The sequence below is a fragment of the Pseudopipra pipra genome, chromosome 28, assembly GCF_036250125.1.
Source record: "Pseudopipra pipra isolate bDixPip1 chromosome 28, bDixPip1.hap1, whole genome shotgun sequence".
In the NCBI taxonomy this organism is placed as follows: Eukaryota; Metazoa; Chordata; class Aves; order Passeriformes; family Pipridae; genus Pseudopipra; species Pseudopipra pipra.
The window spans coordinates 5,257,998-5,285,799 of NC_087576.1; the positions used below are offsets into that span (position 1 = coordinate 5,257,998).

Genomic DNA, 27,802 nt, shown 5'->3' on the forward strand with positions numbered 1-27,802 from the left:
TTCGTCCCGGCTGTGCTGCCCGGGGGGGGCCGGGCCAGGGGCCGGGGCGGGGCGGTCCCGCGGGGCCCCCTTAAAGCGGCGGCGGCCGCGGGCGGTGGCCGGAGGCGGTGGCGATGGGCAGCGAGGGGGAGCGAGGCCCGGCGGCGGCCCCGAGCCCGGGGCAGGGCGACCCGCGGGCGCTGCGGAGGGACTGCCAGCACCGGTGGGCGGGAGGGGGCTGGGGGAGCGGGGGGCTGTGGGTGCAGCAGGACTTGAGGCTCCTTGGAGAGAGTTGGGAGGGGACAAGTGGGGAGGGCACATGGAGGGGGGGAGGCAAGACCCAAGGGAAGAGCACTGGGGTTCAGGTACGGGAGAGGAATCTTGGGGGGGGTCAGGAAGGGAGCGGAGCCCCTGGGGGTCACCCCACATAGACATATCAGGTGTGGGGGCAGGCCAAAACAGGGGCCCACAGTCCCCCCTCCCACGCATCCCCCTTCCTGCCCCCCCCCAGCTTCATTTCCATCTCAAAAGCCCATTTTTCTGCTCCAATAACTCGCTATGGGGCCCTTGAGCTGGGGCAGGCACATGACCCTCACAGAGCACTGACCAGGGACCAGGATGGGGGAACACATCCCCATCCCCTCCTTTGTGCCACCCCCAGCCCTAAACACCCCCTCTTCCCCATAACTCCTCCCCCCACCCGATTACCCCCAGGATCTTTGTCAACCGGAGCCTGGCGCTGGAGAAGATCAAGTGCTTTGGCTTTGATATGGACTACACCTTGGCCAGTGCGTTTTTGGGGAACCTAAGACAGGGTGGGGCAGTGGTGGGACCCCCCCCAAGGCCCTGTCCACATCCTTTCTAACTCCCTACAGTGTACAAGTCCCCCGACTACGAGGAGCTGGCTTTTGCCCTGTTGCTGGAGCACCTTGTCGCCATTGGGTACCCCCCCGAGATCCTCGCCTACAAGTATGACCCCACGTTCCCCACTCGGTGAGTTTGGGGAGGGAGTCTGGGGGAAGAGGGGTGAGATCCCCACCCATTGACAGCTGTGTGTTGCAGGGGGCTGGTGTTCGATGCCCTGTATGGGAACCTGTTGAAGGTGGATTCCCATGGGAACCTGCTAGTCTGTGCCCATGGCTTCCGCTTCCTCAAGGGGTGAGTTTGGAAATCCCCCGCCTCAGGGGCAGGGGGGAGCAGGGGGACCCTTGGAGTGGGGTGCAGCTCCATGCTCCCTCCCCAGAGCCGAAATCCTCCACTATTACCCCAATAAGTTTATCCAGCGGGATGACATGAAGCGCTTCCACATCCTCAACACGCTCTTCAACCTCACAGGTGAGAGACAACCCGTCTCCCTCACACCCCCACCACCTTGGGGTGCTGTCCTGTCCTGCACCCCCCCTCACATATCCCTCCCACACAGAGGCCCACCTCTATGCCTGTCTTGTGGACTTCTTCACCAACTGCTCCAGATACGTAAAGTAAGAGGGAGGTGATGGGTGGGGGCTTGCTGGTGGATCAGATGGCAGGGGGTAATCTTGCAGAGGAGCTTCACTTGGCAGGGCAGCCCCTTCACCCCCTCCATTCCTGATTGTTGCAGCTGCGATACCGGCTACAAACACGGGAACCTCTTCATGTCCTTCCGCAGCATGTTCCAGGATGTGCGTGAGGCCATGGACCACGTCCACCTCTCTGTGGGTGCAGTGGGCAGGGGGCTGGTGGGAGGGGGGTTATGGGAGTGCTGGAGATTCCCCACAAACACCCTGGGAGGTTTTGGCCAGCCCCCTCCCTTCATCCACTCTGCAGGGCTGCCTGAAGGAGAAGACGCTGGAGAACCTGGAGAAATATGTGGTGAAAGACGTATGTGCAGACCCTCATGGACCCCTCACTACCCTGCTCCCCTTTGCCAGTTCCCCTTGGTCCCCCCAAGCCCACTCCATGCTGATTTGCCCCTCACCAGCCCCGTGTGCCACTGCTGCTGAGCCGCATGAAGGAGGTGGGGAAGGTCTTCCTGGCCACCAACAGTGACTATACATACACGGATGTGAGTAAGGGGTGTCCATGTGCTCCCCCTGCCAGGTCCAGCTTGCCCTTGATGGGGGTGGCAGAGGGGAGGGTGTCAAAGCGCAGTCAGTGTCTGCCTTCCCTGGGGATGGGTGACAGTGCCGGATGTCCTTGCAGGCCATCATGTCCTACCTGTTTGACTTCAGAGATGGGGACAAGGTGAGTCTGTCCCCAGTGTGGGAAGAGTGGGGGGCTCAGGGTGCCATCAGCAACCTCTTGCTGACCCCCCCCTCCCTGGCATCCACAGGCGGACACCCCGCAGCGCCCCTGGAGGTCTTATTTTGACCTGATTGTGGTGGACACCCGCAAGCCCCTCTTCTTCGCTGAGGGCACCGTCCTGCGCCAAGTCGACACGGTGGGGACCCCTCCCCCGTTGTGGGGCCAGTTGGGGCAGTGGGCACTATTTGAGCACTATGGGGGCTCCTGTGGGCAGAGCAGGGTAGATTCACCATTGGGTGGGCACAAAGTGGACGCAGATAACGGTGTTCCTATCCCGGAGTCCTCTTGTCCCGTAGGACACAGGGAAGCTGCGCATTGGGACGTACACCGGCCCCCTCCAGCACTGCACCGTCTACTCTGGCGGTAAGTGCCAGGCCAGGCTCCAGTCAGGGGGGGACATGCCCATGCCCCCGCCCTGACCCTTGGCTGTCACAGGCTCCTCAGATGTGGTGTGTGACCTCCTGGGCGTGAAAGGCAAAGACATCCTTTACATGGGGGACCACATCTTCGGGGACATCCTCAAGTCCAAGAAACGGCAGGGTTGGCGCACCTTCCTGGTGGTGCCTGAGCTGGCCCGTGAGCTGCAGGTCTGGACAGAGAAGAGCGGTGAGCAATGCCTGGCTGGAGACACGGACCCTGCCCTGCTGGCGGACGTGGCCTGGAGCCTCCTATGCCTCTCGATGGCAAAACCGCCCCAGCGGGCTGTGCCCTGACCCTCTGGGTCAGTCATGCTGGGCAGTGGGGGATGTTCCTGCACTGAGCCAGCCACGTTGACCTTGCAGAGCTGTTTGAGGAGCTGCGGAGCCTCGATCTCTTCCTGGCTGAGCTATACCAGTGAGTTGGGTGAGGGGAGTAGGGAGGGGTGGGAACACCTGTGGGGGACCTCCCAGGTGAGCCTCCAGCCGGATCTGTCCCGTTCCAGGCACTTGGACAGTGGCAGCAGCGAGCGCCCAGACATTAGCTCCATCAAGCGTCGGATCCAGGTGACACTCAGGACACCATCCCAGCTGGCACACAACTCAGTCCCACCCCCCTCCAACAACTTCCCCCTTGGGCACCCCGGGGGGCATTGGGTGCCCTGACTGTCTTGCTGCACCCCCAGAAAGTCACACATGAGATGGACATGTGCTACGGGAAGATGGGCAGCCTCTTCCGCTGCGGCTCACGCCAGACGCTCTTCGCCAACCAGTTGATGCGCTACGCAGACCTCTATGCCGCCTCCTTCATCAACTTCCTCTACTACCCCTTCAGCTACCTCTTCCGGGCACCCCCTGTCCTGGTACGCAGCCCCCAACCCCCCCTGCTCACCTACTATGCCTCAGTTTCCCTCTCTACCTGAGGGGGGCATGGGGCTGATGGAAGCACTGGGTGGGCACCCAACCCAGCCTGTGCTAGACTCTCTCTGGGAGCCTTGTCCCCCCCGCAGATGGCACATGAGTCAACAGTGGAGCACACTCGGCTGGACTCGGGGGAGGTTGGCACAGCCCTGCCCCCGTGGCTGGCCCGGCATAGCCACCCTGGCCAGCAGGTGAGTGGCAGGGAACAGAGAGGCAGAAGGACATGGGTGTCCTGCCACGCTGATGCCCGTGGGGTCCTGTGCCCACTGAGCCCTCTCACTGTCTCAGGTCCCCCAAGACTCCAGCGGGGAGGAGGAGGATGATGGAGAAGCCTAAGCCCACCCCAGCACCAATGGCTGCTGCTCTGGCAGGTGCCAGCCCCACAGGAGGGCATTTGGTGGCCCTGGACCACTTGCACTGCCAGACCAAAGCCACCCATGGTCAGCTGCCACCTTTGATGGCCACAGGATGATTGGTGGCCCTGCCCACGGCCCCCATCACACCTGTCCTTAGGCTGTGAGGCCCTTCTCTCGACTGTGCCTGGAGCCAGGAGAGGGCCCCCCCAATTCTGCTGGCTGCCCTGTGCCCCCACTTTAACTAACATCCTTCCTGCCAGCTCAATGGCAGCCTGGGGCCACCCAATGCCAGGGTGAGCGGGCAGTGTTGCTGCTCCGGTATCACTGGAGGCCCGCTGCACCAGTCAGGGCCCCTGCAGCTCCTGTCCCTCCAGCCTCTCCACTGTGGCCCTGGGTGCAGGGGGAGGCTCCGGAGGTGACAGCTGCTCTGTGGGAACTCCCTTCACTTGCTGTTCCCCTCTTCTGTTTGCTACCCTTTTCTATTTATAAAAGATACTCAAACTCCTGGCACCACAGAGACATAAAATTGGCTGTTTTAAAGGAAAACTGCTTTGTCCCTGCACCTGGGAGGTGGGGGAAAAGGGCAATTCCCAGCAGCTGGGACAAGCACGAGCCCCTGGGCAGAAGGTGGCAGCCCCGGGTCACCTCTCCTCTGCAGAGGAGGGAGCTAGGCAAGCAGTGCCCCCCAGAGTGGAGCCAAACCCCATGCCAGAACTCCAGGACACTGCTCCAAGACTTCTTCTGGCATCCAGGACTCAGTAGAGACGCTGAGCCAAGACCGGGGGTGGGTGTGTCGGGAGGGAAAGAGGAGGCAAAAGCGTGGGATGGGGTCAGGACCACTGCTTACCGGGGTTGGGCAGGTGACAGTGGGGCTCCCCCCATCCTCTACAGCAGCTGTACGGTCACTGCTTGCACCAGGGACCCCTTGCCCACCCCAGAGCCAACCCCTTGCCTGGTAGCTTGTGCTACTGCCTGCTCCAGCTGCAAGGACAGCATCAGAGGGGCCCCGAGAGCATGTACAGGGCTCATCTGCACTCACTGGCCCATCCTGAACCCCAACCATGCCCAGGAGTTTGGGGGCCTGGCCTGCTGCACCCCAAGGTCCTCTGCACCACTTTGGGTGCTGCTGTCAGCCTGCACAGAAGCTGCTGGAGTGTTGCAGGTCTTCCAGCCCCTCAGGCAGAGCTAGTACTTCTGCCCATGCCTCTGGACCTTGGTCTGCACATGCCTCTCAGCAGGGACATCCAGATGCTGTCCAGGTATGGCACAAGGCAGCTCCAGAGCAAATCCTTTGGGACGTCACTTCCAAAACACTGAGAGGTGCTTGGAATGTTGCAGTCTGGCTGATACCATCCTACAGCAGGAAAATTAGGCAGAGGAGCTGAGGACAGTCCTGGGGGACGCAGTCTTCTACACTGCTCACTAGGCCACACACATCTCTACTGCAAGTCTTTAATATATTTAAAACAGCACTTAGATATTTCAAACAAGCTTATTCTGTGCCACCCCCCCACGCTTACACCCGAGGGGCAGCAAGAGAAGCCAGTGGAGTGTGTGCAAGGCAAGGCAGCACAGGGGGCAGGTGGACTGGCTCCACCAGGAACCCCTTAGCAGCTCTCAGGGGTGTATGAACTCAAACCCTCCAGCCCTGTCACCTCTGGCAAAGCCTTGTTTTTCTGGAAGATGAACTGAGTCTCCTCTTCAGCATCCAGGATTTCACTGAGGGATGACACCACAGGGTCATGGTCCTTCAGCATCTCTGGGTAGTGGCTCCCAGCCCGCTCAACCCGCAGCGAGCGCCGCACGGGGGTCAGGAATTTCAATTCCGGGCCTTTCGGGAACTCCCTTCGTCTGTGTAGAGGACAGGAGCCTTGGGTAAACCCTGTGGAGGAGCACTGGCATGGAGGGTGCATGTTGCCAGGACCAGGGGGTTCAGCCTTACCTGGATGCAGATGTGACCCGTAACTTGACTGAGAGAGGTAGGGAGGTCAGGGGCCTCCCCACTGGGCCTGGAGTCGATGCTACGGGCCCCCTCTCACCTGGACAAGGTGTTGTAGGCTCCCAAGGAATGGGTTGCTCAGCCTTTTCCCCTGGCAAGAGAGGAAAAGGGCAATGCAGTTGCAGAGAGTGCCAGCTGGGGAGGAATAACACTGTGGTGTTTCGGACACAGGCCTGGCTGTGGAGGTGTGCCAGGACCCTCCCCAGCCCTGGCAGAGGAACATTGCCCCTTTATTGGGATCAGGATTCCAGACTTTCAAAACACTCAATCTCCATCAAAGTCAAGAGGGACATGGGGTGCTGGGACAGACTGCAGAACGTGCTGTTTCCCAGATGGCAGCAGCAGGGAGCCTTGGCTTGCCCACACTCCAGACGGCTCCCCATGTTCAGGTTACCTTCTGATGTATGGCCTGCAGCCTTCAAAATATCAAGAACATCCCTGAGCTCCTGGAGTGGCTGCAGGAAAAGCAGAACATGGGTCAGGGCAGGTCTGGTATGGCAATAGAGACCAGAGTTATAGCTGAATAGGGGGAAAGGCTTTTGCTGCATCACAACAGCAGTGTGATATGTCAGCACCCAGCACAGCTGGGCAAGTGCCCACCCTGCCCATGGAACAGGACCAGCATCTCTAAAGGGCTTTTTCACCACTTATTAGTGCTGCTAAGCTCATCCCAAAATCCAGCCCCCGGGATCTCAAGGAAGCCCACCCATTCTGAGGCAGGGACCATAGGGAGCTGGTGAGCCCCACGCACCTGAGCGCCTGCGCAGACTGCTGCTCTGTACAGCCCCATCACATCAAAGGGGCCACTCCGGGCCAGCAGCTTTGCTTGGCAGATCCAGAATTTGGCAAATTTCTCTGCCTGGGGCACAACAGACAGCACTTTTGATAGCTCCTCTGCATGGACACCCTGCAAGGAGAAGGGCAAGGACCTGGTAAAAGGGGTCCACTGCGAGGACAAGGGTATGCACTGGGAGCTGTCAGTACCTGACCGTGCTTCCAGCACTCTTCAGGAGAAAGAAGGTCACAGGAGTCTGGGTTTACAAGTCTCCTACGTAACAACGGGATGTCCTCCCTCTATCTTCCCCTTGGATAAATGAGTCTAGTACTCCAAAGAGCTGTCAAGGGATAGACTCCAGTGCTGGCATTATTTGAGCCACTAAATCCTGGAGCAGAGCTAGCAGTCAGTGTTCCCAGCAACAGTCCCCCACCAGAACCGTACCTCAGACTGTGACACCAACAGGGATCTACTTCAAGTTGGTTCAATCAGCCTGGGTTTCTGTTGCAGACATTGCTTTTGCAGACTGCACTGCCAGTTTCCAGAACACCGTCAGTTACACATGTGAGTCCCACACTGCTTTTGGCTGGGGTAGAGTTAATTTCCTTGGTATGAGGCTGTGTTTGGGATTTGTGCTGAACACAGTGATGATAAAGATGTTTTTGTTATTGCTGAGCAAGACTTAAACAGAACCAAGGCCTTTTCTGTTTCTCATACTGCCTCGCTGCAGAGCTCGGGGTGCGTGGGAGATTGGGAAGAGACACAGCTGGGACAGGTGACCCAAACTAACCAAAGGGATATTCCAGACGATATGCTCAGTATATAAAGTGGAGGGACATTTGGAGTGATGTTGTCTGTCTTCCCAAGTCCCCATTATGTGTGACGGGGCCTTGCTCTCCTGGAGGTGGCTGAATCTGCCCATGGGAAGAAGGGAATAAATTCCTTGTTTCACTTTGCGTGCATGGCTTTCACTTTCCCTGTTAAACTGTCCTTATCTCAATCCACAAGTTCTGTAACTTTTACCCTTCCAATTCTCTTTCTGATCCCACTGGTGGGGGAATGAGTGAGTGGCTGCGAGGGGCTTGGCTGCTGGCTGGGGTTAAACCACAACAGTCCCTTTTGATGGGGTACCTCTCCATTTTCCCTGTCAGTGTAGCTCACCACGTGCCTTTGACCTACCCATAACTCCATGAGGACTTTTATCTTCCCTACCCATGTTTCCCTTCTAGCAACTGAATGCTTGCTCCCAACCCCTCTGTGCTGTGAAGGTACATGGTCTGCAGCCCCTGGGATGCTCCAGGGGAGGAGGAGCCTGTTCAAGCAGCCTCTTTCCCATTCCCACCTCCTCAACAAAGTTCAGGCACTCAGTTAATATGTTGTTGATCTTCACCAGGCAGCGCTGCTCTGGATTCTCTTGCTTCTCTTTCGCCTTGACCTTTCTGCAGGGCGGCTTCACTGCCTGCTTCTGAAGCAGCGTCATCGGCGGCCGCTTGTATTTCTTGCCTTTCGATGCCAGCCACTCCTCCAGCTGTTTCCTGTCCAAGGACCAAAGTTACCACCCCAGTAGGCAGCTAGCTCTTGCCAAGATACTGTTTTTTCTATAGAATCCCCTGTTAGCTGACTTCAGCTGCTCAGGAAGAACTGGTACATTTATCCCAAAAACACATCTGAGCTCTAGGCTGGGAAAGGAAAACCCCCGACAAGTGTAAGCCTTGAGGCTAAAACAGAATGGCCACACACTCTCCTCCCACTCACTGAATTGGTGGGAGAGGAACTCAGGGCCCCACCCAACATCTTTCCCAACTCTCTCTTTTCCAGGGCAGCAACCTCCCAACAAGCCTTCACTGAGAGAGACTTCAGACCCCATTGTCAGCAGGATAGTGCTGGCTCACCCAGTCAAACCCTTATACTCTGCTGTTCCCTGGAAGACCCAGGTGACCAACGCTGCCACTTACTTACGATCCGCAGCTGATGGGATCCTGGGAACACGCCCATACTGCACGATTGCCTTCGGCAGCTCCGGTTTAAGCTGATCTTTCCTACTCCTCAAATTACCCTCAAGTGCAGTAGTTTTGGAGCAGTGTGTGCTGGGAGGCTGGTTTGCGTGGTCTATCCCTTGGGATGTTGCTGTGTGTCTGGGACGCACCACATTCATGTCCTTCCTGTCCATCCCCCCTTTAATCATGGGCCTTGGCTGTGGCATGGTGCCACCTCGGTTCAGGCTGGATTTCAGGTTTGTTGTCCCCTGAGGCCTGCCTGAGGCCAGAGGCTTAGTGGAAGAACTTCTCATTGGGGGAGGTTGAAATTGGTGCTTAAAAACTCCCACTGGAGCTGTGCCAGGTGGCTTTCCCACAGGTTGCCTCACTGTAGTAGTTTTTTCCTGGTTTGTCCCTGTTTTTTTATGTAGCAAATTAGCAGAAGCAGGAAGGTACCTAGGGGGCTGCAATGGCTGAGTTCTGACACTTGTTTTTTGAGACACGCTCTTTGAGCCTGGCAGGATTTTCCTGAATTTATCTGGAACTGGGTCTTTCTTAGCCTGGCGGTTATTAATTTTGTCCTCCGGGCCCACAACGGGCCTTGACATTACAGCTGAGCTTTGCTCGTAAGCCAAGACTCTCTTCTTCCCAAGACTGCTTCCATCAAATTGGAAATCTCTGTTTAGCTCTGGGAGTGTGGAGGCTCGTGGGCTGAGGTTTTCCTTGTGACAGACCAGCCCATCCTGCAGCTCCTCATTCAGGGACCAAGGCACTCCAGGAGGGGAGTGGTCACTTCCCACACAAAGTGCTGCAGCAGTGACAGTGTCCTGTGCAGACTTCTTCTTCCTTTCCGGATTTAGGTGACCAGAGCCTGGAGGTGGGAGCCTGCCTCTGGTCTGTGCAGAAGCAGGAAGCTTTGTGCTCTTCCCTGGCTGCACTGGATGCACCCCCACTGCTCTCTGGGATGTGTTTGAAGGCTTCTGCTGACTAGCGTGGCCAGTGTGCTGTGTGGATTTGGCACTAAGCTTGCCATCCTCCTGAGCACTCTTCATCACATTTCTGAGAACATCCTTCTTGTTCCTGTCAACCTGGAGAGACAAAGCAGCCCTCAGCTCCAAGGAGAGCTCAGCTTGGTCAGACCCTGAGAGCTGGCCCAGGGGGACAGCCATGCAAAGGCCTGTGGTGACAAAGCAGTTGTCAACAGAACAGTAACACAGCACCCACCAGGACACGGGCAAAGGATCGGTCTTCTAAATTGAAACTCCTAACTAAACTAAACTAAGCTCCTCTGAAAAAATAAGTAGTTTGACTCGTTGCCAGCTATTTAGCAATCTGTTGAGTGTCCTCATCTGGAGTCAGGAACTCATGACCCTGACTTGAGGATGTGGTTTGCAAAGAAAGTTACTGACCCAAATTGCAGCAAGGATGAAAAATTATTATGACTAAAGCCCACCCTCTTGTGACCCTATAAATAGAGGTCCTGAGTGAGACCCTTTGAGCCCTCCTGGACTGCAGTGGGCTATGACCACTATCTCCCTCTGAATGGGGCCTCTCAGAGCCAGCAAACTCTCACACTTACTATACTTGGAGGATCAGCGAACGAGGATGATGGAGCCTCTCCTCGAGGCTCAACCCCCCAACCACTGAGAAGATGCAAAGGCGGTGACGTGAGTCCTTCACTGAATTTGAGGGGAATTTTTCACAGGTACCTTGTACAGACTCTTTAGGCCTGTGTGCATGTGACTGTGAATATGCTACAGCAAATGTACCATGAAGGTGGGTCTCCTTGGTTCTTAAGTACTTTAGATTTGTAAGTCAATCAGGCCTGTGACTTACTGTTGTGCTACAGTAAATTCTATATGAATCCTTTGCTAAATTGTTTAACTTAACCTATTGATTAAGTGCTGTTAGAACATGTAGGCCTTAACTGTAGGTCAGGTCCTGGCCTCAGATTAGCAAGGGGGTCTGCTCTGAAACTCGTGACTCAACAGATGGGTCTTCCTTATTCCTTTTTATCCTTACCCTTTCCCATCCTTACCCTTCCCTCCTCCGGCCCAACCCCCAAGCTCAACATAGATAATTTTTAGGTTGGTTTTGTTTTAGATTGATTGATTTTAAGTTTAACCATCCAGTAAGTAGTAGATGAACCTTGCCAATGAACTTTTTTGTGCTTTCACTTTTATATTAAACTTGCTTTTGCCAATACCTTTGATGGTGTTTCTTTAAGCAACCCTAAAACACTCATTTGCAACAGACGACCCTGTTCTGCCCAGACTCACTTCAAGCATGAAAGACTCAAAAGCTTTCTACTTACATGCTTGAGTTTAGAAACTGGTTCTAAGTGTGGATTCAGGTCATTTGTCCGGTCCTTTAAAAAGGGTCTGTAAGAGTAAAAAAAGTTATCAGGTTATTTAACAAGTTATTGGGTTATTTAACAACTGATCGGGTTATTTATCAGCCATTGCAGAAAGGCTCAAATATCTAACCCACTGCTGGTTGTTTCAGACACAGGAGCTTAGGAGAAGCTTTCAGAAATCAAAAACCTGTCAAGGAGGTACCACATTCTGTAATTCTTTTTCTTTTGTGAAGCAATAGGAAAGCAAAACAGACCATTAACATCCAAGGTTGTCACAGAACTTCCACAGACAACAAAAGTAACCAAAACGGTTCATGCAGGCTAGAGTCTGGCAGGCAAGGGGTTTGGAGGCTCCTGACTCGTCCTGTATGCCACAGACAGCTGAGGTCATGCTGCTGCCACGCTGCAGGTCACAGTGGTACCTTGGAGCGTCCCAGCCAGGGCTCACTGCAGCATGGCCAACCCACGAGCCCCACAACTGCCCGGATACTGGCAGCAAAGCAGGAAGGTGGGACAGCAGCCTACTGTCAGCTACCACAGTCCCATCCTCCTCCTGGAATTGGAGCCCTCTGACAGCAGCCAGCTATGAAGTTCTCCCACTCCTCAGCTCCAGGGCAAGCAGCTCATCCCTCAGGGAAGGTTAATGCCTGTGCAGGTATTTTTCTGTAAGAAAAGAGCCTGGATAGTGAGGTGATCATCCCAGTTCTACACAAGTGCTATACTATGTCATAAAGAAAGGTCCTGAATCTTCTCTCCTCATTTCTATTACATCAGTGGTGTTTCCCAGAGCCTGGCACCAGGGATCTGTTTGCTCTTTCTGCTCTCTGATCCTGCTTCTCCCCATATTTTCCTATCATGCGCACTGAAAATGCCCCTTCCTGATATTAACCTATCCCAAAGGCCACTAGAAGCTGCCATTAAAAATCAGTGTCAGATTCCAACCACCCCTTCCTTGAGACCCAATTCTGAAGCTGAGTTGTTGGCAGCAAGGTCTGTTCCGCCAGAGCCAGGAGCTGAGATGAGAAGGTTTCACAGAGACTCATAAAATACCCAGAAGAGACTCCATCAACCATTGGGAAATGCCAGCACTCAAGCTGTTCTTTTGATCCCGCTGCCAGTAACTACAGAGCAGTGCTGGGGTGCTGTGGGGGCAGAACCCAGACAGTGGGGCCCTGGCAGGAGCTGGTTCTCTGTATGCAGGTGAGAGAAAGCAGACACTGGCCAGTGGGGAAAAGTCACTTATAACTCAGAAAATCACTGAGCGATTTGGGCCAGAAGGGACTTTTACAGATCATCTAGTCCAAGCCCATCATCCTCTTGACTTACTTTGCACTCAGGCATTTCAGCCTTTCCTTGGCTGCTCGGCAGTTTGGCAGCTGGCTCCTCCGCTGCTCTGCAGAGAGATGACAGGAGATGTGCATGCAGCAGCTACTACCTCAGTCCGTGGAGAAGGAGTACCCACGACAAACGATTTCTGTTACCCTCACACACTACCTTGCACTCCTCTGCCTGGGGAGCCTGGCAATGCTGTGCCCTGAAATTCCAATGCGCACGATATTGCCCAGAGGCTCATTGGCACTTAAGCTCCCTGACCCTCACAGCGTGGTGCTGTTCAACACCTCAGCTGTGCCAGGCTCAGTCAGTTTGCAGAGGGAAAGGGGAGATGCTGCCCATGACCCCCTTGCAGCTGTGTATCCTGCGGGCCTACACCCAGTGGTGGCCAAGACCTCTTCTAAGACAGGCAACAGGGAAAAATGAAGAGTATCGCAGCAGGGGGACAGAGGATACCTCTGACATCCCCAGTATGGCTGCGGCATTGGGGCAAGAGTCCAGCATCGCCCTGTCCCCAGGGCCCCCCACATTCCTAACACTGTCCCACCCTCACCCCCTATGTGTCCTGGGCTCCGAGGGCATCTCCAGCACCCCCAGCCCTTTGCCCTGAAAGGCTTCCACAAAGCCCCAAAAGCATCGCGGCCCCCCGACAAACCCCCAGCCCTCCCATACTGCCCTCCTCCCAGACCGCGTCCCTGGGCCCGTTTCGTGGGGTACCCCCCACGGGTTGCCGCACCCTCACCCCCTCTAACCACCCCAACCTCCTTCCCAAGGCCCCAGCAGCCCCTCAGGCCGCCCCTGTCCCTCTACCAAGAGGCCCCCACTGGCCTGTCTCTGGCCGCCCCCAGCCCAGCACCCCCCGCACTCCCATCCCACGGCACTCGCGGCCACCCCGCAGGGTCCCCGCGGAGTGTCCCCGTCCCAGAGGGTCCCCGGGTTGCAAGGAGCCCAAAGCTCCGCTCCCCGTCACCCCCACAGGGCCCCGCGCAGGGAGCGCCCGCAGCCCCCAGCCTCGGCACCCCTCGAACCCGGCCCCGGGACCCCCCGGCCCCTCACCGGCCGCCCCCGCGCGCTCCATCCCGGGCGCTGCGACCACCGACACTTCCACCAACCGCCGCGCCGCGTCCATTGGCCACCGCTTTCTTCAAACCGACCAATAGAGAGAGGGAGCCGGCGGCTGGCGGCGGGTCCGGCAGAGAGAAGAGCTGTGATTGGCTGGAGGCGGGCAGGGGGCGAGGACAACGGCCCTCTTTGGCGGCCGAGCCCCCGCGGGCGGGGCCCTGCGATGACACAGGGGGACGCGCTGCGACATGTCGTGACACACTGTGCCAGGCCACAACATGCCACGCCACGGTATGTGAAGCCGTGGCCACGTCTGGCCACGCTACGCTATGCAACGCCATGCAATGCCACGCAATGTCGTGCCATGCCATGCCGTGCTGTGTGATGGCATCACATGATATGGCATGGTGCGGTGTGAAATTGCGGGACACGGCACACCATACCATACTATGTGATGGCATACCATGTCATGTAATGCCACGCCATGCCATGCCATGCCTCTTGCTGTCCTGCTGCACTGTGGCCCACTGTGCCGTGCCTTAGCAGTGAGCCAGGGTAGTGGCAGCAGCTGGAGCAGAAGTGACAGCCCTGGGTGGCTGCCAGGATTTGCGTGTGACTTCCACCTGTGGGATGCCCACCCCAGTTACTCCCCAGCTGTGTGGTGGGCATGGGGACAAGGAGGTGGAGGATCCTGCATGGGTCTGGCCAAATCAGGGTGGTCCCTGGGCTGTGGGGTTGCCCCCTACCCCCTGGGCTTTCACTCAGGCTTGGAGAGTGCCCAAAAGCAGCCAAAGCAGTAGGATTTTCCCATCTGTAACCCCCGTGAGAGCAATGAGCTGAGCAATTCAGCCCTGGAAAACCTTTTATTTCCACTTCCATCTCTACAAACACCAGCGTTCCAGATAACAATAAAACACATACAAGTTAAAAGCAGCAATAAATAAGGGAGCACAAAAAATAAATATAAAAGCACTGGCCAGACACAATAAGTAAATAAATAAGGATTGGGGTGTCTTGAGCCCATGGGGCCCAGAGCTACTATTTCATCTGAAGTAGATGGTGAGAGGGGTCCCATCCCAGGGGGTTGTACTCAGTACATACAGCCTGAAAACCGGTGACTGCCGGTTGGGTTGGTGCGGGGTCTTCAGCGCCCGCTCAGCTCGTAGGTAGCAATGTTCACTTGGTCAGGAGCATTGGTGATACCCACAGGCTGGCGGGGCTGCAGGGATGTGCAGACGAACCAGCCAGGGAAGGCAGCGGACTCGAAGCGGGTAGTCCCCTCGGCCGGGCTGTCCAGACGGTAGAAGATGAAGCGGGTCAGCTCCACGGTCTCAATATCCCTCCTGACATCAGCTTCCTACAGCCGGTGGGGTGAAACAGGGGTCAGAGTGGAATGGAGCCCCCAGCCCCATGAAGGATGGACTGGCAGGACCCCACACTCACCTCCAGCTGCAGCACGGGCTTGGCGCCACTCATCACACACGACATATAGAGCTGGTAGCCCTTGATACCCAAGGCCACAGGCACCCGCCCAGCCCCTGGGCTGCCCTGCGATGACCGGGGACGGTACAGAGCGATGTTGAGCTTCACTGCAGAGAGAAGGGACGGGTTAATGGGTGGTTCCAGTGCTGTCGAGTGGCTCCCACGTGGTCCTGGGGTGGGGGACAGGGACATTGAGATGGGATTGTGTCCCCTCACCTTTCCTTCCGGCAGAGGGTCCCTGCAGGTGCAGGGCCACCAGCTGGGTTGGCGACTCTAGCACAAAACACTTGTGGTCAATGTCCAGGATGTCAAAGGACTGGGAACGGGTGTAGCGGAAGACGGGTGCCCCAGCATAACTGCCCGTTATGTGCTGGAAGGAGATGGGCTCTGTGGGGAGGGAGACAGTCAGGGGGATGCTGATGCTTCCAGGTTCGAGAGCATTCCCCAAGAGCATCCCCCGGCTGGGGCGACACCCCTGACATTACCCCCATACCGAAAAGATCATCCAAGAAGCTGCCAAGGTCACTGTCAGCAAAGTCCTTGTGCGCTGGCTGCTTTAGGAACTTGGTCACAGCAACCACCAGGACAGCAGCCCGGCGAAAGGTCCTGGCAGGGTGTCCCTTGGTCACTGTCACTTGGATGCCCACCCTGGGTGATGTCACCTCCAAGTCCAGTCGGGGTTTCTGGGGAGAAAAGGGAAGGGTGAGTGCCAGGCTTCCCCACCACACGGATCTCACTACTCCCACTGCCCCAGTGTTACCTTCTGCGGGCAGAGGCAGTCGGGGCCATAAAACATCTCCTCATTTAGGCTGAAAGGCAAAGGGAGATGGTGAAGTCAGGGCCACCAGTGCAGGATCATGTCCCCAAAGTCCTCTCTGGCACGGCCATGCTTACCTGCTATTCTCCAGTGTGTCCAAATCAGGGACGAATGCCATCGCCGCCACTGACTGCAGAGTCCTGGGCAGAGACTTGACAGTACCTGGGAAGTGTTATGGCACTTGGCTTCGGGCTCCTGCCTGCCCCGCTCTCTGAGCCTGGCTCTAGCGTGGCCGGTTTTCAAGAGCCTCTGGAAGGAAGCGCCGTCAGAACGGGATTTCCAGCTGTCGCAATGCCCGGTTTTGCCCAGTTCCTCCTTCTAGACTGGTAGAGCTGTGGGGGTTGGCTGCCCCCAGCAGTGCACTGGGGAGGCTGAGTGTGGGGCAGAGCAGGGGATGCTCCAGGATTGGAGTGTGGGGCAGAGTGAGGGGATACTTTGGAGCTGGGGTGTGGGGCAGAGCATGAGGATGCTCCAAGGCCAGTGTGTGGGGCAGAGGACAGAGAGGATGTTTGGGATCGATGTGTGGGACCAGTGACCGTGTGCCAGCCCCAGCCCCAGTCCCAGCCCCGCTCAGCAGGGCTGTGATGACACCCACCCTTGTCAAGGTCGCGACCTGCAGCCGCCCCAGAAAGGGCTGTGGCGCAAATGCTGCCACTCCACCATTTCCCCACGGCTTCCTCCTTCGCTGCGCAGACCCAAGCACTGCAGCCAGCTGTGCTCCCTCTGTCCCCTCTCCTGTCTGTCCCCACTACCCTAATACCAGACGGCACAGGGCCCTGCTGTCCCCTGGTCCCTTGTGTCCACCCATGCCACCTTTGGGACATGGCCATCAGGGACGTGGTCTCTGGGGACACTCCTCATCCCCACGTCCATCCGGCATGCCGGAGGTTGCGCCACACTGGCAGGGCCGGGGATGTGCGTGGCCAGGCTTGCATGACTGTGGGCTGCCAGGGTGTTTTCCTGGCACCTGTTTCACTTCCCCGAAGTGCCACCCTGCCCCTGCCCCTGGGCTCAGGACCAGTGACACCATGACTCACCGGCAGGAAACTGCCAGAACCCCAGAGCTCCCCCGGCACTTCCTTTGACCCTCTGAGCCCCCACTGGCTGTCACCCACGCTGGGATATCCCCAAAGGCCTGAGGTCTCCCAGGGCAAGGGGAACTCCACGCCACGGTGGAGGTCCTCAGGCCATGACAGGGGCACCCAGGCCATGGTTGGGATCCTCAAGGCGCGGTGACGGTTGCGGGTCACGGTAGGTGTTCCAGGCTGTACTGGGGGGCCCTCGGCCATGGCGACTGTCCACGGGCGACGCCAGTACCCCGCCCCCATCCCAGGGGTCACCTCGCGCGCCGGGCGGCGCAGGCGCATTGGGACGAGGCGGAGGGGCGTGGCCAGGGCGAGGGGTGGGGCGACGCTGTGACGCACGGGCGGGGCGGGGTGGGACCGGTGGTCGGGGCCGCTGTCACAGCTGGGGCTGCGAGCGGGGCGGACGAACGCGCCGGTGGGTCCTGCGTCGGGGCCGGGCGGCGGGACTGGGCGGTGAGGGCCGGGCGGTGGGGGCCAGGGCTGGAGCGGGGCGGGGGGCGCGCGGGGCGGACGGGCCGCGCCCCTGTGTCCTTGGCGGTGCCGCCCGGGCGCCTGTTGGGGGGGGCACTGCCCCGAGACGGACAGCCTGGCGGCCAATGGGAAGGCGGCTCGGCGGCTCGCGCCGCTCCTATAGGCGGCGAGGAGCGGGCGATGATTGGCGGGCGTGAGGTGGAGGCGGGCCCAGACAGTGGGGGCGGGCGGTGATTGGCGGGCGCGGGGAGGGGGCGGGGTTACCGCCCTCGCGGGGCGGGGCGGGGGTCGCGCGGCCCCTTCCCGCGCCCGCCGCACGCGGGGCCCCTGCGGGGCCGCCTCGTCTCGCCCGCCCGGCCCCCACCGTTCCGCCCGTCCGAGCCCGCGGGGCCTCCTGGGGCCGCCTGGGGACTCTAGTGGGCCGGGGTCGGCCGTGCAGCCTCCGCATAGGATACGCGCCGGCCCCCGCCCGCCCCAGGGCCCTTGGCTACCGCGGTCCCGAAGGTGCCCACTGCTGGAGCAGCTGTGGCTGCAGCCTTTAGCCCTGGACCTCTGGCCTCCTGGAAAGCGGAATTTGTGCTGTTTTTAACCCAAAAAGTATTCCCTAGTCCCAAGCCTTTCCCAACTATCCCTCGTATGTGGTGGCGTCCCCATCCCTGCTGCCGGGGGTCAGATTTAGCACCTTAATCTGCTTATTGGCGCGCTCTGGGCCGTCATCTGTTATGGGTATTCCTGGGATTTGACCTTTTGGTGAGGTTTGGGCTGAGACTGGCTGCCCTCCTGCACCTTCCTCAGCCGTCACTGCGCGGGTGACCTTTGTATTCCTGGGTGACCCTGATATCCCATATCTCAGATTTTTATTTTTTTGCCCCTTCCTTCTGGTTGTCGTGCTCTATTTTGATCCACCTCAGAATCACCTCTGCTCTGAGCTTGCCCTGTCTCCCGCTGGGCTCCCAGCCAGCATTTCCTGCAAGAGGCCCTCAAATACCAGCTGGTTCCGCTCATTTTGGGTCAAATGCCCTGGCATTAACTTCCCTGTTTTCCAGAGAGGTCACAGAATGCTGCTGTGGCAGCACCGAAACTGGATGCTAAACTGGAGTCTCTGCTGCTGCTTCCAAGCTTTTTCTGTGCTGTGCGCGTGCCAGTCCTCTGGCACCTGATTCAGTTGGGTCTCTGAAATATCACGGAATCATGGAATGCTTTGAGTGGGAAGGGACCTTACAGACCATCCAGTTCCACCCCTCTGCCATGGGTAGGGACACCTTCCACTAGAACAGGTTGCTCCAAGCCCTGTCGAACCTGGCCTTGGACACACACTTCCAGGGATGGGGCAGCCACAGCTTCTCTGGGCAGCCTGTGTCAGTGCCTCACCACCCTCACAGGAAAGAATTCCTTCCCAGTATCCCACCAAACCCTGCCCTCTGGCAGTGGGAAGCCATTCCGCCTTGTCCTGTCACTCCAGGCTCTTGTCCAAAGTCCCTCTGTGGCTCTCTTGGAGCCCCTTTAGGCACTAGAAGGGGCTCTAAGGTCTCCCTAGAGTCTTCTCTTCTCTTCTCCTGGTTGAACACCATCAACTTTCTGAGTCTTTCAAATACCCATGTGTGTTTTGCTGTATAAATCTGAGGGAGGGTGATCTGAAAGAACTCCCAGTGGTGCTGCACTTGCTGTCCCACACCTACCAGCCTTTCTTGGCAGGGTGGAAAGGATGAGTGGTTCCCTTTTTCCCTTGTGTAAATCTGTCAAATGCTGGCTGAATTCGAGTGATACTGTGTCTTTCTTACGCTCTTTGAACTTGTCTTCCTCTTGCTCTTTGAATAAAAACCTTGTGGTTTGTGATGGGAAGTGTAGCCACTGCCATGCCAAGCAGCCAGGACTAGATTCAGCCAAGCAAACCTGGAAGGGTGGCTGACAAAATGCTGGCCGTGAAGGTGTGTTGTTTTCTTCAGTCCCTTGTGAAACTTCATTTTAATCTGGTGAATGCATGATAACTGCTTTGACATTGGGCTGCTGCTTGTTAAACTGGTCAGGAATATGGAAACCAGCCAGCTGGGTCACCTCCAGCCCCGGGTCCTGCCTCTTGAGGGAGGAGCTGAGTGGAAAGGGCAGCTCCAAGAAGAGCTGCTCCAAATGCCAGCACTTCTCTCAAGATGATCCTGCTCCAACGCTTTCTTTTGGGCTGCAGTGGTCGGTCAGATGTGTGTAACCCCATGGCTGACCCTGTGGCCAACCCCCTGGCTAACCCCAAGCTTCCCCGTCCATGCCCCACCAAGAGCTGCAAAGTGGGACCTTTTAGAGGTTCCACACCTGCTCCACATCACTTTTTTGGATTGTCCGGGTCTTTCAGCTTCATTGGCATTCTTGGGTCTGGGCTTTTGAGAAGAAGCAGTCTGTCCTGGAGCCCACTTCCCAAGTGCTTTGCACCACTGTACCCCTGTTTTGCAAGAGGTCTTCCCTGTAAACGGTTTCTTTCCAACTTTATCCTGATGCATTTCACAACAAACCATCAAGAAAACCTCAGCCAAGCAGAGTGGTCACAGAAATTGAAGCCCAGACCTTTTACCTGGGAGGGAGAGTGATGGAAGAAGCTCCCCTGCTGGATGATGAGGTTGTCCCCCTGTGAAATGTGCTGCCCTGGAGACACACACCCCATGAGGCTCCAGCAGATGTGAAGGAAAATGTGATGTTCAGTGTTAAAATCCAGCTGATAACACATCCTTTTGCAGCACTCTTCAGTACTTAAAGGTGCTTTTCTTTAAAATCCTACAACTTCCGTCTGCCTGGGAGGTTGAAAGGCCAAAGTGTCCCACTCCTACTGGAATCGGAGTTACAGAGGATTTTCCTGTTTAAAACAAATGTAAAGAGGATTCTCAGAGGAAGAATTAAAAAACCAAAAGAAATCCAAGGATATTTTACGGATTTATTTTTGGAAAAGGGGTAGATGATGCTGGATGGAGCTGAAGAGGGAAGTGCTGGGGGAACCGATACCTTACGTTGTTAATATGGGCTGTTTCAACCCAGACATCCGTTGTTTTGTACGAAGATGCCGAAATCAAGAAATGTGGATGGCTTTGATATGCAGTGGGTCGCTTGAGGCTGGAGTTGGGTACCCGCCAAGCAAATCTGCTTCTCACTGTCACAACAGGGGAGGTGACAGAGCCATGCTGACAGGGGTGGGGGAGGCAGACCCAGCCATGCTGAGCATCCCGATCAAAAGCTGTGTTTCTGAGCCATCAGGGACTCGGCTGTGGGACGGGTGGATGGATTAATCCAAACTAAAAACATCCTAAGCTCAGTTGTCCGTGCTTGGAGTGGAGGGGGGTAGTCTCTGCTAAGTGCTCTTCTACAGTAATTCCTAACTCACTTTTCTGTTCTCTCTCTGCCCAACAGGAACTTGTGTGAGGCAACGGGACAAATATGCTTAACTTAAGGACTTGTGCGGCAAAGCTGAGGCCCTTGACGGCCTCACAGACTGTAAAGACAATTTCCCAACACAAACCGGCAGCACCCAGGACGTTCCAACAGCTCAGGTGCTACAGTGCACCGGTGGCTGCCGAGCCGTTTCTGAGTGGGACTAGTTCAAACTATGTGGAGGAAATGTATTATGCTTGGCTGGAAAATCCCAAAAGTGTACATAAGGTAAGGAGCAACCTTGCCAGGATGTCACTTTTGTTTCTCTGTGTGTCTGAGCAGTGGTGCAGGTAAGTGCCTGCCTCCCGAGGAGGATCGAATTCAGCCATAGGGGCCAGATGATTGTGGACAGTCCTTCTGCCTCGCTTTGCCCCAAAGAAACGGCAGTGATTCCTTGAGCAAGAGCCAAGAGGAGCTTTTCTTTTCGAGAGGGAACACCGTGGGCTTGGGACACGGGCAGCATCCTGGATCACAAGCGGATACAAGGAATGGCTTCTCCTGGGAATCCACCCATAATAAGCTCCTGAAGCTGTATTTTTTCCATCTCTGATGGCTCACGAGAGGGTTTATTCCAGAGTGAAGAATACGGAAGCGGGGCAGGGAGGGTGTTCTCCACATCCTGACTGGTTTCCTTTTTGCGTCAGGCACGGGTGGTGTTCAGTATTGGGGCAGATGTGCTGTAGCTAAGCTTGACTTTGAGCTGGTGCGTAAAGCCAGACCTGTGATCTACAGCCTGGGGAGGAGGACAGGGTCTGGTGGCCAGAGAGATTCCCACAGCTGCTCCTGAACTTAAAACTGGGAAAAAAACCCCAACTGTGGGCATTATGTGCAGAGGCCTGTCCTGATCTGAATCCCTAAAGCTTCTCCAGCAAGACTGAGCTCATCAGGTGAGGGCTCAGCTGGGAAGAGGGGTTCTGAAACCTGACAGCGTTGTTCCCCATCCCCAGTGTGTCACAAGGAAGATGTTCCTCCAGTGACTAAGTCTCAGCATTACCCAGGGGATTTTTTGGGTTGTTTTGAACATGTCCTGGTGTGGAACAAGGATTTTCTTTCTTCAGTAGCACATGAGCCATGTGCAGACCAGGATACAATGGGTAAATGAGCAGTAGGGTATAAGGAATCCCACGCTCCAGCACTTGCGGCAGCATTGATTTGTTTTCAATGGCACTGATCTCACCTTCAGAATGCAGGTGCTGAAAAGGTCTTAAGGTAGGATCAAAGCTGGATTTTCACAAAAAATGTTGACTTTAGGCTTCTTTGGAGGCAAATGGGTGTCTGAGCCAAACAGTAAAGACTCAGAAATCACAAAACATCTTCATTTGGGTTGTGCCCTTTGCCAAATAATGACTTGAAAGCTGCCCAAGCACATGGTATAACCCCTCCTTCAGAGGTGGGATATTGAGTTAAAAGCCACGAACTTAAATGCCGTAGCCTGATTTAAAAACGAGTGAGGGTAACACCGCCTTGTCCCAGTGACAGGCACGATCGTGTCTTTGTCAAAGAGTCATCATGGTGTGATACTAACACTTTGATTCCAGACCCACGCTCAAAAGTCACTCTGAGCAGATGTTTGAGTAAACATCAGGACTGACTGGGGCAGCTGGCTGGGAAGGGAGTTTGGGTCCCAAGGCCAGACCTCTGGTTTGCTTCTGGTCTTGTAAATGTGGCTGATTATCCTTGTCAGCCCATCAGTAGGTAGGCAGGGCATGCACACGCGATTGAAGAAGTTGGAGGAGAATTTAATTTGGAAGGAGCCTCTGCCCCAGCATCCAGCTTGGAAGTGGCCTCTCTATTGCAGATTACATCCAGCTTCATGTCTAGGCCAGGTCACTCCGGGCCTCGTGCAGTCAGGTTTTGAGTCCCTACAAGGGTGGTGCTCTCACCACCTCTCCAGGCCCCCAGTCCAGTGTTTATGGTGGAGAATTTGCAATTGTTTGATTTCCGGGTGACTGATCCCTGGAAAATCAATGTCCCTAGAATTACTTCCAGCGTAGTACTATACTTCCAGAGCAGTGCAGGAATTGATATAGGATTTTTTTCTCCAGCATGTCTGGAACTGGTTTGGCATCAGGAAAATCAACATGTGAAATAAAATGCCAGGAAGCAAACTTGAGACCTGTGATGGAAAAAGCAAGTCTTAGGGACTTTTCTTCCATCAAAGGAAACCAAGCTGGAGTCCTGCTTGGCAGAAAGGGATTGGAGCAGGGAGATGAGACTAGATGATCTTTTGAGTGTCTCTTCCTACCTAAACCATTCTGTGGTCCTGTGAAATCCAGCTCCAGTCCCAAAACTTCTGGTGGGGTTGATACCTGAGTCGGTGTGGACTTTGCTGTTGCTTCCTGGTACACTTGGCCTCCTTCTGGACTTGTCTCTTGGGTGGACCCCACCTCATTCCAGTGACCCCTTTACCAAAGTCCCTTCCCAGCTCCTCTCTGTACTCCTTTGTCCTCTCTGCACTTTTTCATGGCTCCTCCATCCTTGCTGGGTTGCTAAGCTGCTGGGCTTGGGCTGGGCTTGTCTCTGGTTTTGCTTGCTCACAGTCCCTATCAACCAGTGTCCCCTCTGGGGAGGCATGTGCCACCCCTTTCCCTGATAAGTGTTGGCCTCCATCCTGCCAGATGGAGGGGCAGATCCCGGGGTGGAGCTCTCGGAAGGAGCCAGGCTGTCACAGGGACCCGACTGAGGCTTATCTCAGGCTCTGCACAGAGCAGAGACCGGCTTCTGCTTGCCATGCTGCATCCTGCTGGGGAGGGACACCTTCATCTGGGAAGAGCTGGGGTGTCTTTGCTGTTGTCACCAAAAACTTCTGAGGCTTTCAGCTGACGTGGTGGTCCCAACAGAGCATGGTGAATCCACTTCCTCTGTGCAGACACCAGGGGTTTAAACTGCAGAACAAGCTTCAGTGCTTGTTTAAAACAGGGAAGGTAAAAAAAAAGATTATTTTAGGAGGTTTTCTGTGTGCAGTCCTTCAACTCCAGTTTCCAAGTCTGATGAGTAGAGTTGGATTATAGTAACAGTAGAATAATAAAAATATGAGCAGGGCTGGAGAAAGAGGATGTGAGGACACGGGGGATGGGTGCTGGTGGGCTGCCACAGGGTCAGTGCTGCCTGCTCCTGGACTGTGTCCCCAGGGAGTGGGGATACCCTCCTTCTGCCCCCCATTTGGCCAGCTTGGGTTCTTGGCACAGCCTAGCCTGCACCGTCTCCCTGGTACCCTGAGCAACGTCATGGGTGCTTCAGGAGAGACAGCCAGAGAGCTGTGACTGCAGGTGGGTGGTACCTGCATACACCTGGGGCAGGTTCAGCCTCCCTAAGCAGCAGCCCCAAAGTTTGGGTTGAACCATGGGAAAGGAACACAGCTCTCCCCATAGGTCTGTACATCAAATGGGCCTTAACATGGACTCCTTAGCATGTCAGTGTTTGGGGTTTTAAATTGAAAGGAGTTTGATGACCTGATTGCACTGTGGAACACTGAAGGTCCTTGTTTACGTTGATAAGGGACATGGCGATGTGCAGAGCACAGACCCATCTGTTGCTGCTTGACCGCCTGCTCTCAGCAAAGGTTACCAGCCTTAAATTTGGTTCAGGCTCCTCCTCCTCCAGCTTTAAGCTCTGATGTTTCTCCTCTTCTTTCTGCTGGGCTTGCAGACTGTGCTGAGCAGGGTTGGTGCTTCTGGAGGCTGTGGGAGGGGAATGGGCAGGGAGCAGCCTGAGCAGGAGGTGGAGGCTGTGTGTCCCTCGCGCCTCCCAGCCCAGAGCACCTGCAGCCCTGTCCGTGGTGCTTGCAGCTGGTGGCAGCTCTCTCCCCTTGCCATGTATGCCTGACCTCCAAGCTGGCAGAGACTGGGATGTGGTGGTCTGAGCCTGCACCCTTCTCCAGGAGCTGAGTCTAGCGGAAGGTGCTGGTTTGCCTTGGTGAGCTGGTTTGAGGCTGTTCCCAGCAGAGGAGCCCGCACTGAGATCTGCTCCCGGAGTGGAGCTCAAGATCCTTCTAAAGCCTGAGCTATCATGGTGTGTGGCAGACAGCTGGCTCACCTATCCCACTTTGCCAGTGCATGGAGGAGCACCAGGAAACCTGTCCAGGCTAATGCCTTGTGCTGCGGCTGTGGGACTGCAAAAATGCAATGAATCTGAGCTCTCTTGTACCCAAAATATATATATATCTCATGCCCTGTATGTGTATGTATCTCTACAGGGTATAAGAGCCAGAGGAGCTCTCACAGGGCTGCTGTGGGCACAGAGAATTCAGAGGGAAATAACCCCGTGAGTTTATTATTGCTGTTAACTTTGGCAAGTGCCAGATTAAGGCAAAGTTCTCCTTCCCATGATAAAGCAGGGTAACTGATGGGGCTGTTTAGCCTCTCCCATGGGAGACATGAGCTCCAGAGGCACCTCACATGTGCTCCCCACAAACCTACAGGGTGGCCCTTGGATACTGTTGAATTCGAAATCACATCAGCAGGTTGAAAGCTGACATTTTTATAGCACTTATCAAGGCTCCAGCCCTCCCTTTGCCATTCAGCCATCATTCTGTAGGGCCATAAAGGATTCAGTGAAAGTGCCCGAGCTGACTCAGCCAGTGCCACACCTTGTTTGCAGAGGTTAAAGTGGACTTCTTGTTTCAAAACAGAATCAAATTGCAGCTCTGAGAGGTTGATATTAATGAATGGCAGACGGGAAGAGGTTCATGAAGGAAACACCCCTGGCTCCTTCCCTGTCCTCAGCCCCCTCTTGGGCTGGCAGATGCTCCCTTTCTCTTACCTGTCTTTATTTTCCATTACATTAAAGAACCTTAAACCACCGAGTAAAGCAGCCAGCCAGGTTCCTCCCCATCCCAAGTGCGTGGAGCCTATGCCTGGTGCTTGTCCCTCTGCTCACAGGAGCTGATGTCTTCTAGAGCACCCAGGAGCTCTCTGAGCTTGAGAAAGAGAAGAGCAGGGATGAAACAGAAAGCCGCTCTCCCTCTTTTCTCCTTGAAATTTCCTTTAGCAGTTGAAATGGGGTTGGGTGTTTTCTGCCTTTCCTTTTTTTTTTTTTTTTTTTTTGCCTTTGGGGGAGTGATTGTTTATCAGTTAGAGTGCCAAAATGTTCCAGATTTTATTTATGTTCTTTCAGCATGACCTGTTTCTAAATTTATTCACCTTGTGCAGTCATGTGATGGAGTGTTTGGGTAAATCGGGGCTGGAAACACCTTCCTGGGGCATGTGATGGACTCTGCAACCGGAGTAGCTCCAGGGATGGTTGAGCTGGGGCTCCTCTGGCAAAGGGGACGTTTTCAGTCCTTTTCACCCTGCTTCCAGGGGGACAAAACCTGTCTTTTCTGCTCCAAACAACAGCTGGAGGTTCTTTCAGGGCACTTTTCCACTTAGTTTACACACTCTGGGGATGGCTAGGCAGTGCTTCCCCTGTCTCCGATCACCAAGGCTGGATTTGGCGTTCTCCAAGGTGCAGGATGAGGTGCACTCCAAGGTGCCCACAGCTGGTGGAGAGACTCTTGGGCTAAAACCAGCATGCAAATCCCAGGGGATTTGTTTGCTTTAGCTGGCAACCTAGGTCTGTGCTAGCACACAGCCACTGCTCCACTGTGCCCTTGTCCTTTGCCATCGCACGGTGGCACATGAGACCAGGGTATGTGACGGGAGGATGTAGCTTGGACTTTGTTCGACTGAGCTCTCCCCTTTCTCAGGTCCATTGCTGCCTCTCCAAGGAGACAAATTAACTTGGGTTTGGCGTGGGTCACTTCTGGGTTTTTCAAGCAGTGCTGGAAAAGTATGACAGTTACACCAAATCTGTCAAGGGCTTTTTTGGGGGGTTTTGATTTGTTTTCTTAGCACCTAGACATGCCCATCTGCAGAGAAAGCAGGAGCAGAGGTGACAGCTGCCTTGGTCTGGGCACAGGAGAGCTGCGTGGGAGTACCTGCATAGTGCTGGCCTGGGCGTTGCCAAAAGGATGGGGAAAAATTGAAGAGAGGACAGAAAAAGGAACACATTGCTGGTTGAGCGCTGGACAACACAGCTCGTGCTCGGATTTAGGTCTCAGGCCGTTCAGGCCACAGAAAATAGGAAGAGGTGTATTTGATTATAGGGCAGAAATGTTTTTCAGAAAATACTGGGGTTATTTAGAAGACAATGGCTTCCCCTGGGGAGAAGGAAATGAGCTGGAAGTCCAGGCTGGGACTTGTGTCTCAGAGCAGCAGTTCTGAGAGCTGAGGCAGGGGAGGGTGTATCGCTGTGTCCTGTCTTGTGCGCTGCTGTTGAGAGAGGAGGGGCTTTGGGGGCGGCCTCATGGCAAAAGAAACAATCCAGATGGATGGGAAGTGGGATAATGGTGTACCTGGAGTAGTGGGAGAGCTTTAGTGCTCTTCCATCCAAGGCAGGTGGGTGCCTTCAGCAGTGGCTGCATGGAGCTGAGGTGCAGGGGAGGAGGCAACTCTGCTCCCTGCTTTGGCAACAGAGCTGAGACCTCTATAGCCTCGAGTGCTCGGGCTGCAGGTGATGACCCTGTTGCCTCTCTTCTTTCCGTTTTTGTAGTCATGGGACATCTTCTTTCGCAACGCCAATGCCGGAGCTGCTCCAGGCACCGCTTACCAAAGCCCCCCTCCACTGAGTACCAGCCTTTCCACCCTGTCCCAAGCCCAGTTCCTGGTTCAGGCACAGCCCAGCGTGGATAAACTGGTGGAGGACCATCTTGCAGTGCAGTCTCTCATCAGGGCATATCAGGTAAGGGGATGTTGTGCTGAGGAGAGTCCTGTCCTCAGTAGAGGGGCCTTTCATGGCTGAGGTTAGGGTCGATGCATGTGTTTTGCATGGAGAGCATGCAGGATGTGGGCTGAGCTGCCTGTTTTGGCATAGGAGCTGCTGATCTGTTTAGGCAGAAGCTTAGCTGATGCTTTGCTGGACAATAGGAAGAAGGTTTAAGCTATTGTTATCCAAACAGGGTGGCAGGGAGGGGGAGGTCTTCTTCACAAAGGGTGGTTTGCTGGCCTTTGGAATGTTGCTCCTGTGCCATGGGCTGCCATGCTCAGCAGTGACATGGGACACCCATCCTTCTTCCCTCGTGTTGCTGAGAGAACTTCTGAGGTCC

General features: G+C 55.5%; 5 protein-coding genes across 16 annotated transcripts in view; 2 read left to right on the plus strand and 3 right to left on the minus strand.

The window, feature by feature from the left end:
• The first annotated feature begins 52 nt into the window (after nt 1–52).
• LOC135403833 (cytosolic purine 5'-nucleotidase-like) lies at nt 53–10,911 on the plus strand. 8 transcript variants are annotated; one of them, XM_064638202.1, is made up of 18 exons: nt 54–202; nt 694–767; nt 855–972; nt 1,042–1,137; nt 1,223–1,314; nt 1,403–1,460; nt 1,580–1,673; nt 1,786–1,839; nt 1,940–2,023; nt 2,161–2,202; nt 2,291–2,398; nt 2,559–2,625; nt 2,698–2,868; nt 3,045–3,096; nt 3,185–3,245; nt 3,365–3,541; nt 3,648–3,790; nt 3,888–4,468. In XM_064638202.1, the coding sequence occupies exons 1-18, from the start codon at nt 114–116 to the stop codon at nt 4,069–4,071; spliced, it is 1,764 nt and encodes a 587-aa protein (XP_064494272.1). In that variant the 5' UTR covers nt 54–113; the 3' UTR covers nt 4,072–4,468. The 8 variants fall into 8 exon arrangements, with proteins under 8 accessions (XP_064494276.1, XP_064494277.1, XP_064494272.1 ...); XM_064638205.1 differs by having other exon boundaries at nt 3,689–3,790; XM_064638203.1 differs by having other exon boundaries at nt 1,580–1,640.
• On the minus strand, nt 5,394–13,564 carry CKAP2L (cytoskeleton associated protein 2 like). 2 transcript variants are annotated; one of them, XM_064638199.1, is made up of 9 exons: nt 13,450–13,564; nt 12,388–12,454; nt 11,020–11,086; nt 8,685–9,793; nt 8,072–8,264; nt 6,706–6,861; nt 6,349–6,409; nt 5,898–6,045; nt 5,394–5,806 (listed from the first exon to the last, which is right to left on the minus strand). In XM_064638199.1, exons 1-9 carry the CDS (start codon nt 13,520–13,522, stop codon nt 5,563–5,565), a joined length of 2,118 nt encoding a protein of 705 aa, XP_064494269.1. In that variant the 5' UTR covers nt 13,523–13,564; the 3' UTR covers nt 5,394–5,562. The 2 variants fall into 2 exon arrangements, with proteins under 2 accessions (XP_064494269.1, XP_064494268.1); XM_064638198.1 differs by lacking the exon at nt 13,450–13,564 and adding an exon at nt 12,556–12,728.
• Nucleotides 13,565–13,576: 12 nt separating this feature from the next.
• LOC135403834 (interleukin-1 receptor antagonist protein-like) lies at nt 13,577–17,193 on the minus strand. The gene is made up of 7 exons (XM_064638211.1): nt 16,792–17,193; nt 15,832–16,003; nt 15,698–15,746; nt 15,431–15,620; nt 15,154–15,324; nt 14,899–15,044; nt 13,577–14,812 (listed from the first exon to the last, which is right to left on the minus strand). The coding sequence occupies exons 2-7, from the start codon at nt 15,870–15,872 to the stop codon at nt 14,600–14,602; spliced, it is 810 nt and encodes a 269-aa protein (XP_064494281.1). The 5' UTR covers nt 15,873–16,003; nt 16,792–17,193; the 3' UTR covers nt 13,577–14,599.
• On the minus strand, nt 16,584–19,569 carry LOC135403645 (basic proline-rich protein-like). The gene is made up of 3 exons (XM_064637854.1): nt 19,551–19,569; nt 16,792–17,870; nt 16,584–16,652 (listed from the first exon to the last, which is right to left on the minus strand). The coding sequence occupies exons 1-3, from the start codon at nt 19,567–19,569 to the stop codon at nt 16,584–16,586; spliced, it is 1,167 nt and encodes a 388-aa protein (XP_064493924.1).
• OGDH (oxoglutarate dehydrogenase) overlaps nt 17,136–27,802 on the plus strand; it is a 32,702-nt gene continuing 22,035 nt past the window's right edge. For all 4 annotated transcript variants that reach the window (XM_064638192.1, XM_064638194.1, XM_064638191.1 and 1 more), the window contains exons 1-3: nt 17,136–17,254; nt 20,698–20,946; nt 27,250–27,438. In XM_064638192.1, coding sequence (XP_064494262.1) covers nt 20,725–20,946; nt 27,250–27,438 — 411 coding nt within the window. In that variant the 5' untranslated portion in view covers nt 17,136–17,254; nt 20,698–20,724. The remainder of the gene's footprint in view (nt 17,255–20,697; nt 20,947–27,249; nt 27,439–27,802) is intronic.

Coding starts and splice junctions, on each gene's coding strand:
- LOC135403833 (XM_064638202.1), top strand. CDS start 114: ATGGGCAGCGAGGGGGAGCGAGGCCCGGCGGCGGCCCCGAGCCCGGGG. Junction 1,674..1,785: donor TGGACCACGTCCACCTCTCT/GTGGGTGCAGTG, acceptor TCCACTCTGCAG/GGCTGCCTGAAGGAGAAGAC. Junction 2,024..2,160: donor GTGACTATACATACACGGAT/GTGAGTAAGGGG, acceptor ATGTCCTTGCAG/GCCATCATGTCCTACCTGTT.
- CKAP2L (XM_064638198.1), bottom strand. CDS start 12,634: ATGAGCCTCTGGGCAATATCGTGCGCATTGGAATTTCAGGGCACAGCA. Junction 12,455..12,555: donor CCCAGGCAGAGGAGTGCAAG/GTAGTGTGTGAG, acceptor ATCTCTCTGCAG/AGCAGCGGAGGAGCCAGCTG. Junction 6,410..6,705: donor CAGTCTGCGCAGGCGCTCAG/GTGCGTGGGGCT, acceptor CTTTTCCTGCAG/CCACTCCAGGAGCTCAGGGA.
- LOC135403834 (XM_064638211.1), bottom strand. CDS start 15,872: ATGGCATTCGTCCCTGATTTGGACACACTGGAGAATAGCAG. Junction 15,621..15,697: donor ACTGCCTCTGCCCGCAGAAG/GTAACACTGGGG, acceptor TTTTCTCCCCAG/AAACCCCGACTGGACTTGGA. Junction 15,325..15,430: donor CTTCTTGGATGATCTTTTCG/GTATGGGGGTAA, acceptor CCCTCCCCACAG/AGCCCATCTCCTTCCAGCAC.
- LOC135403645 (XM_064637854.1), bottom strand. Junction 16,653..16,791: donor GTTCTGGCAGTTTCCTGCCG/GTGAGTCATGGT, acceptor CGGCCCTGCCAG/TGTGGCGCAACCTCCGGCAT.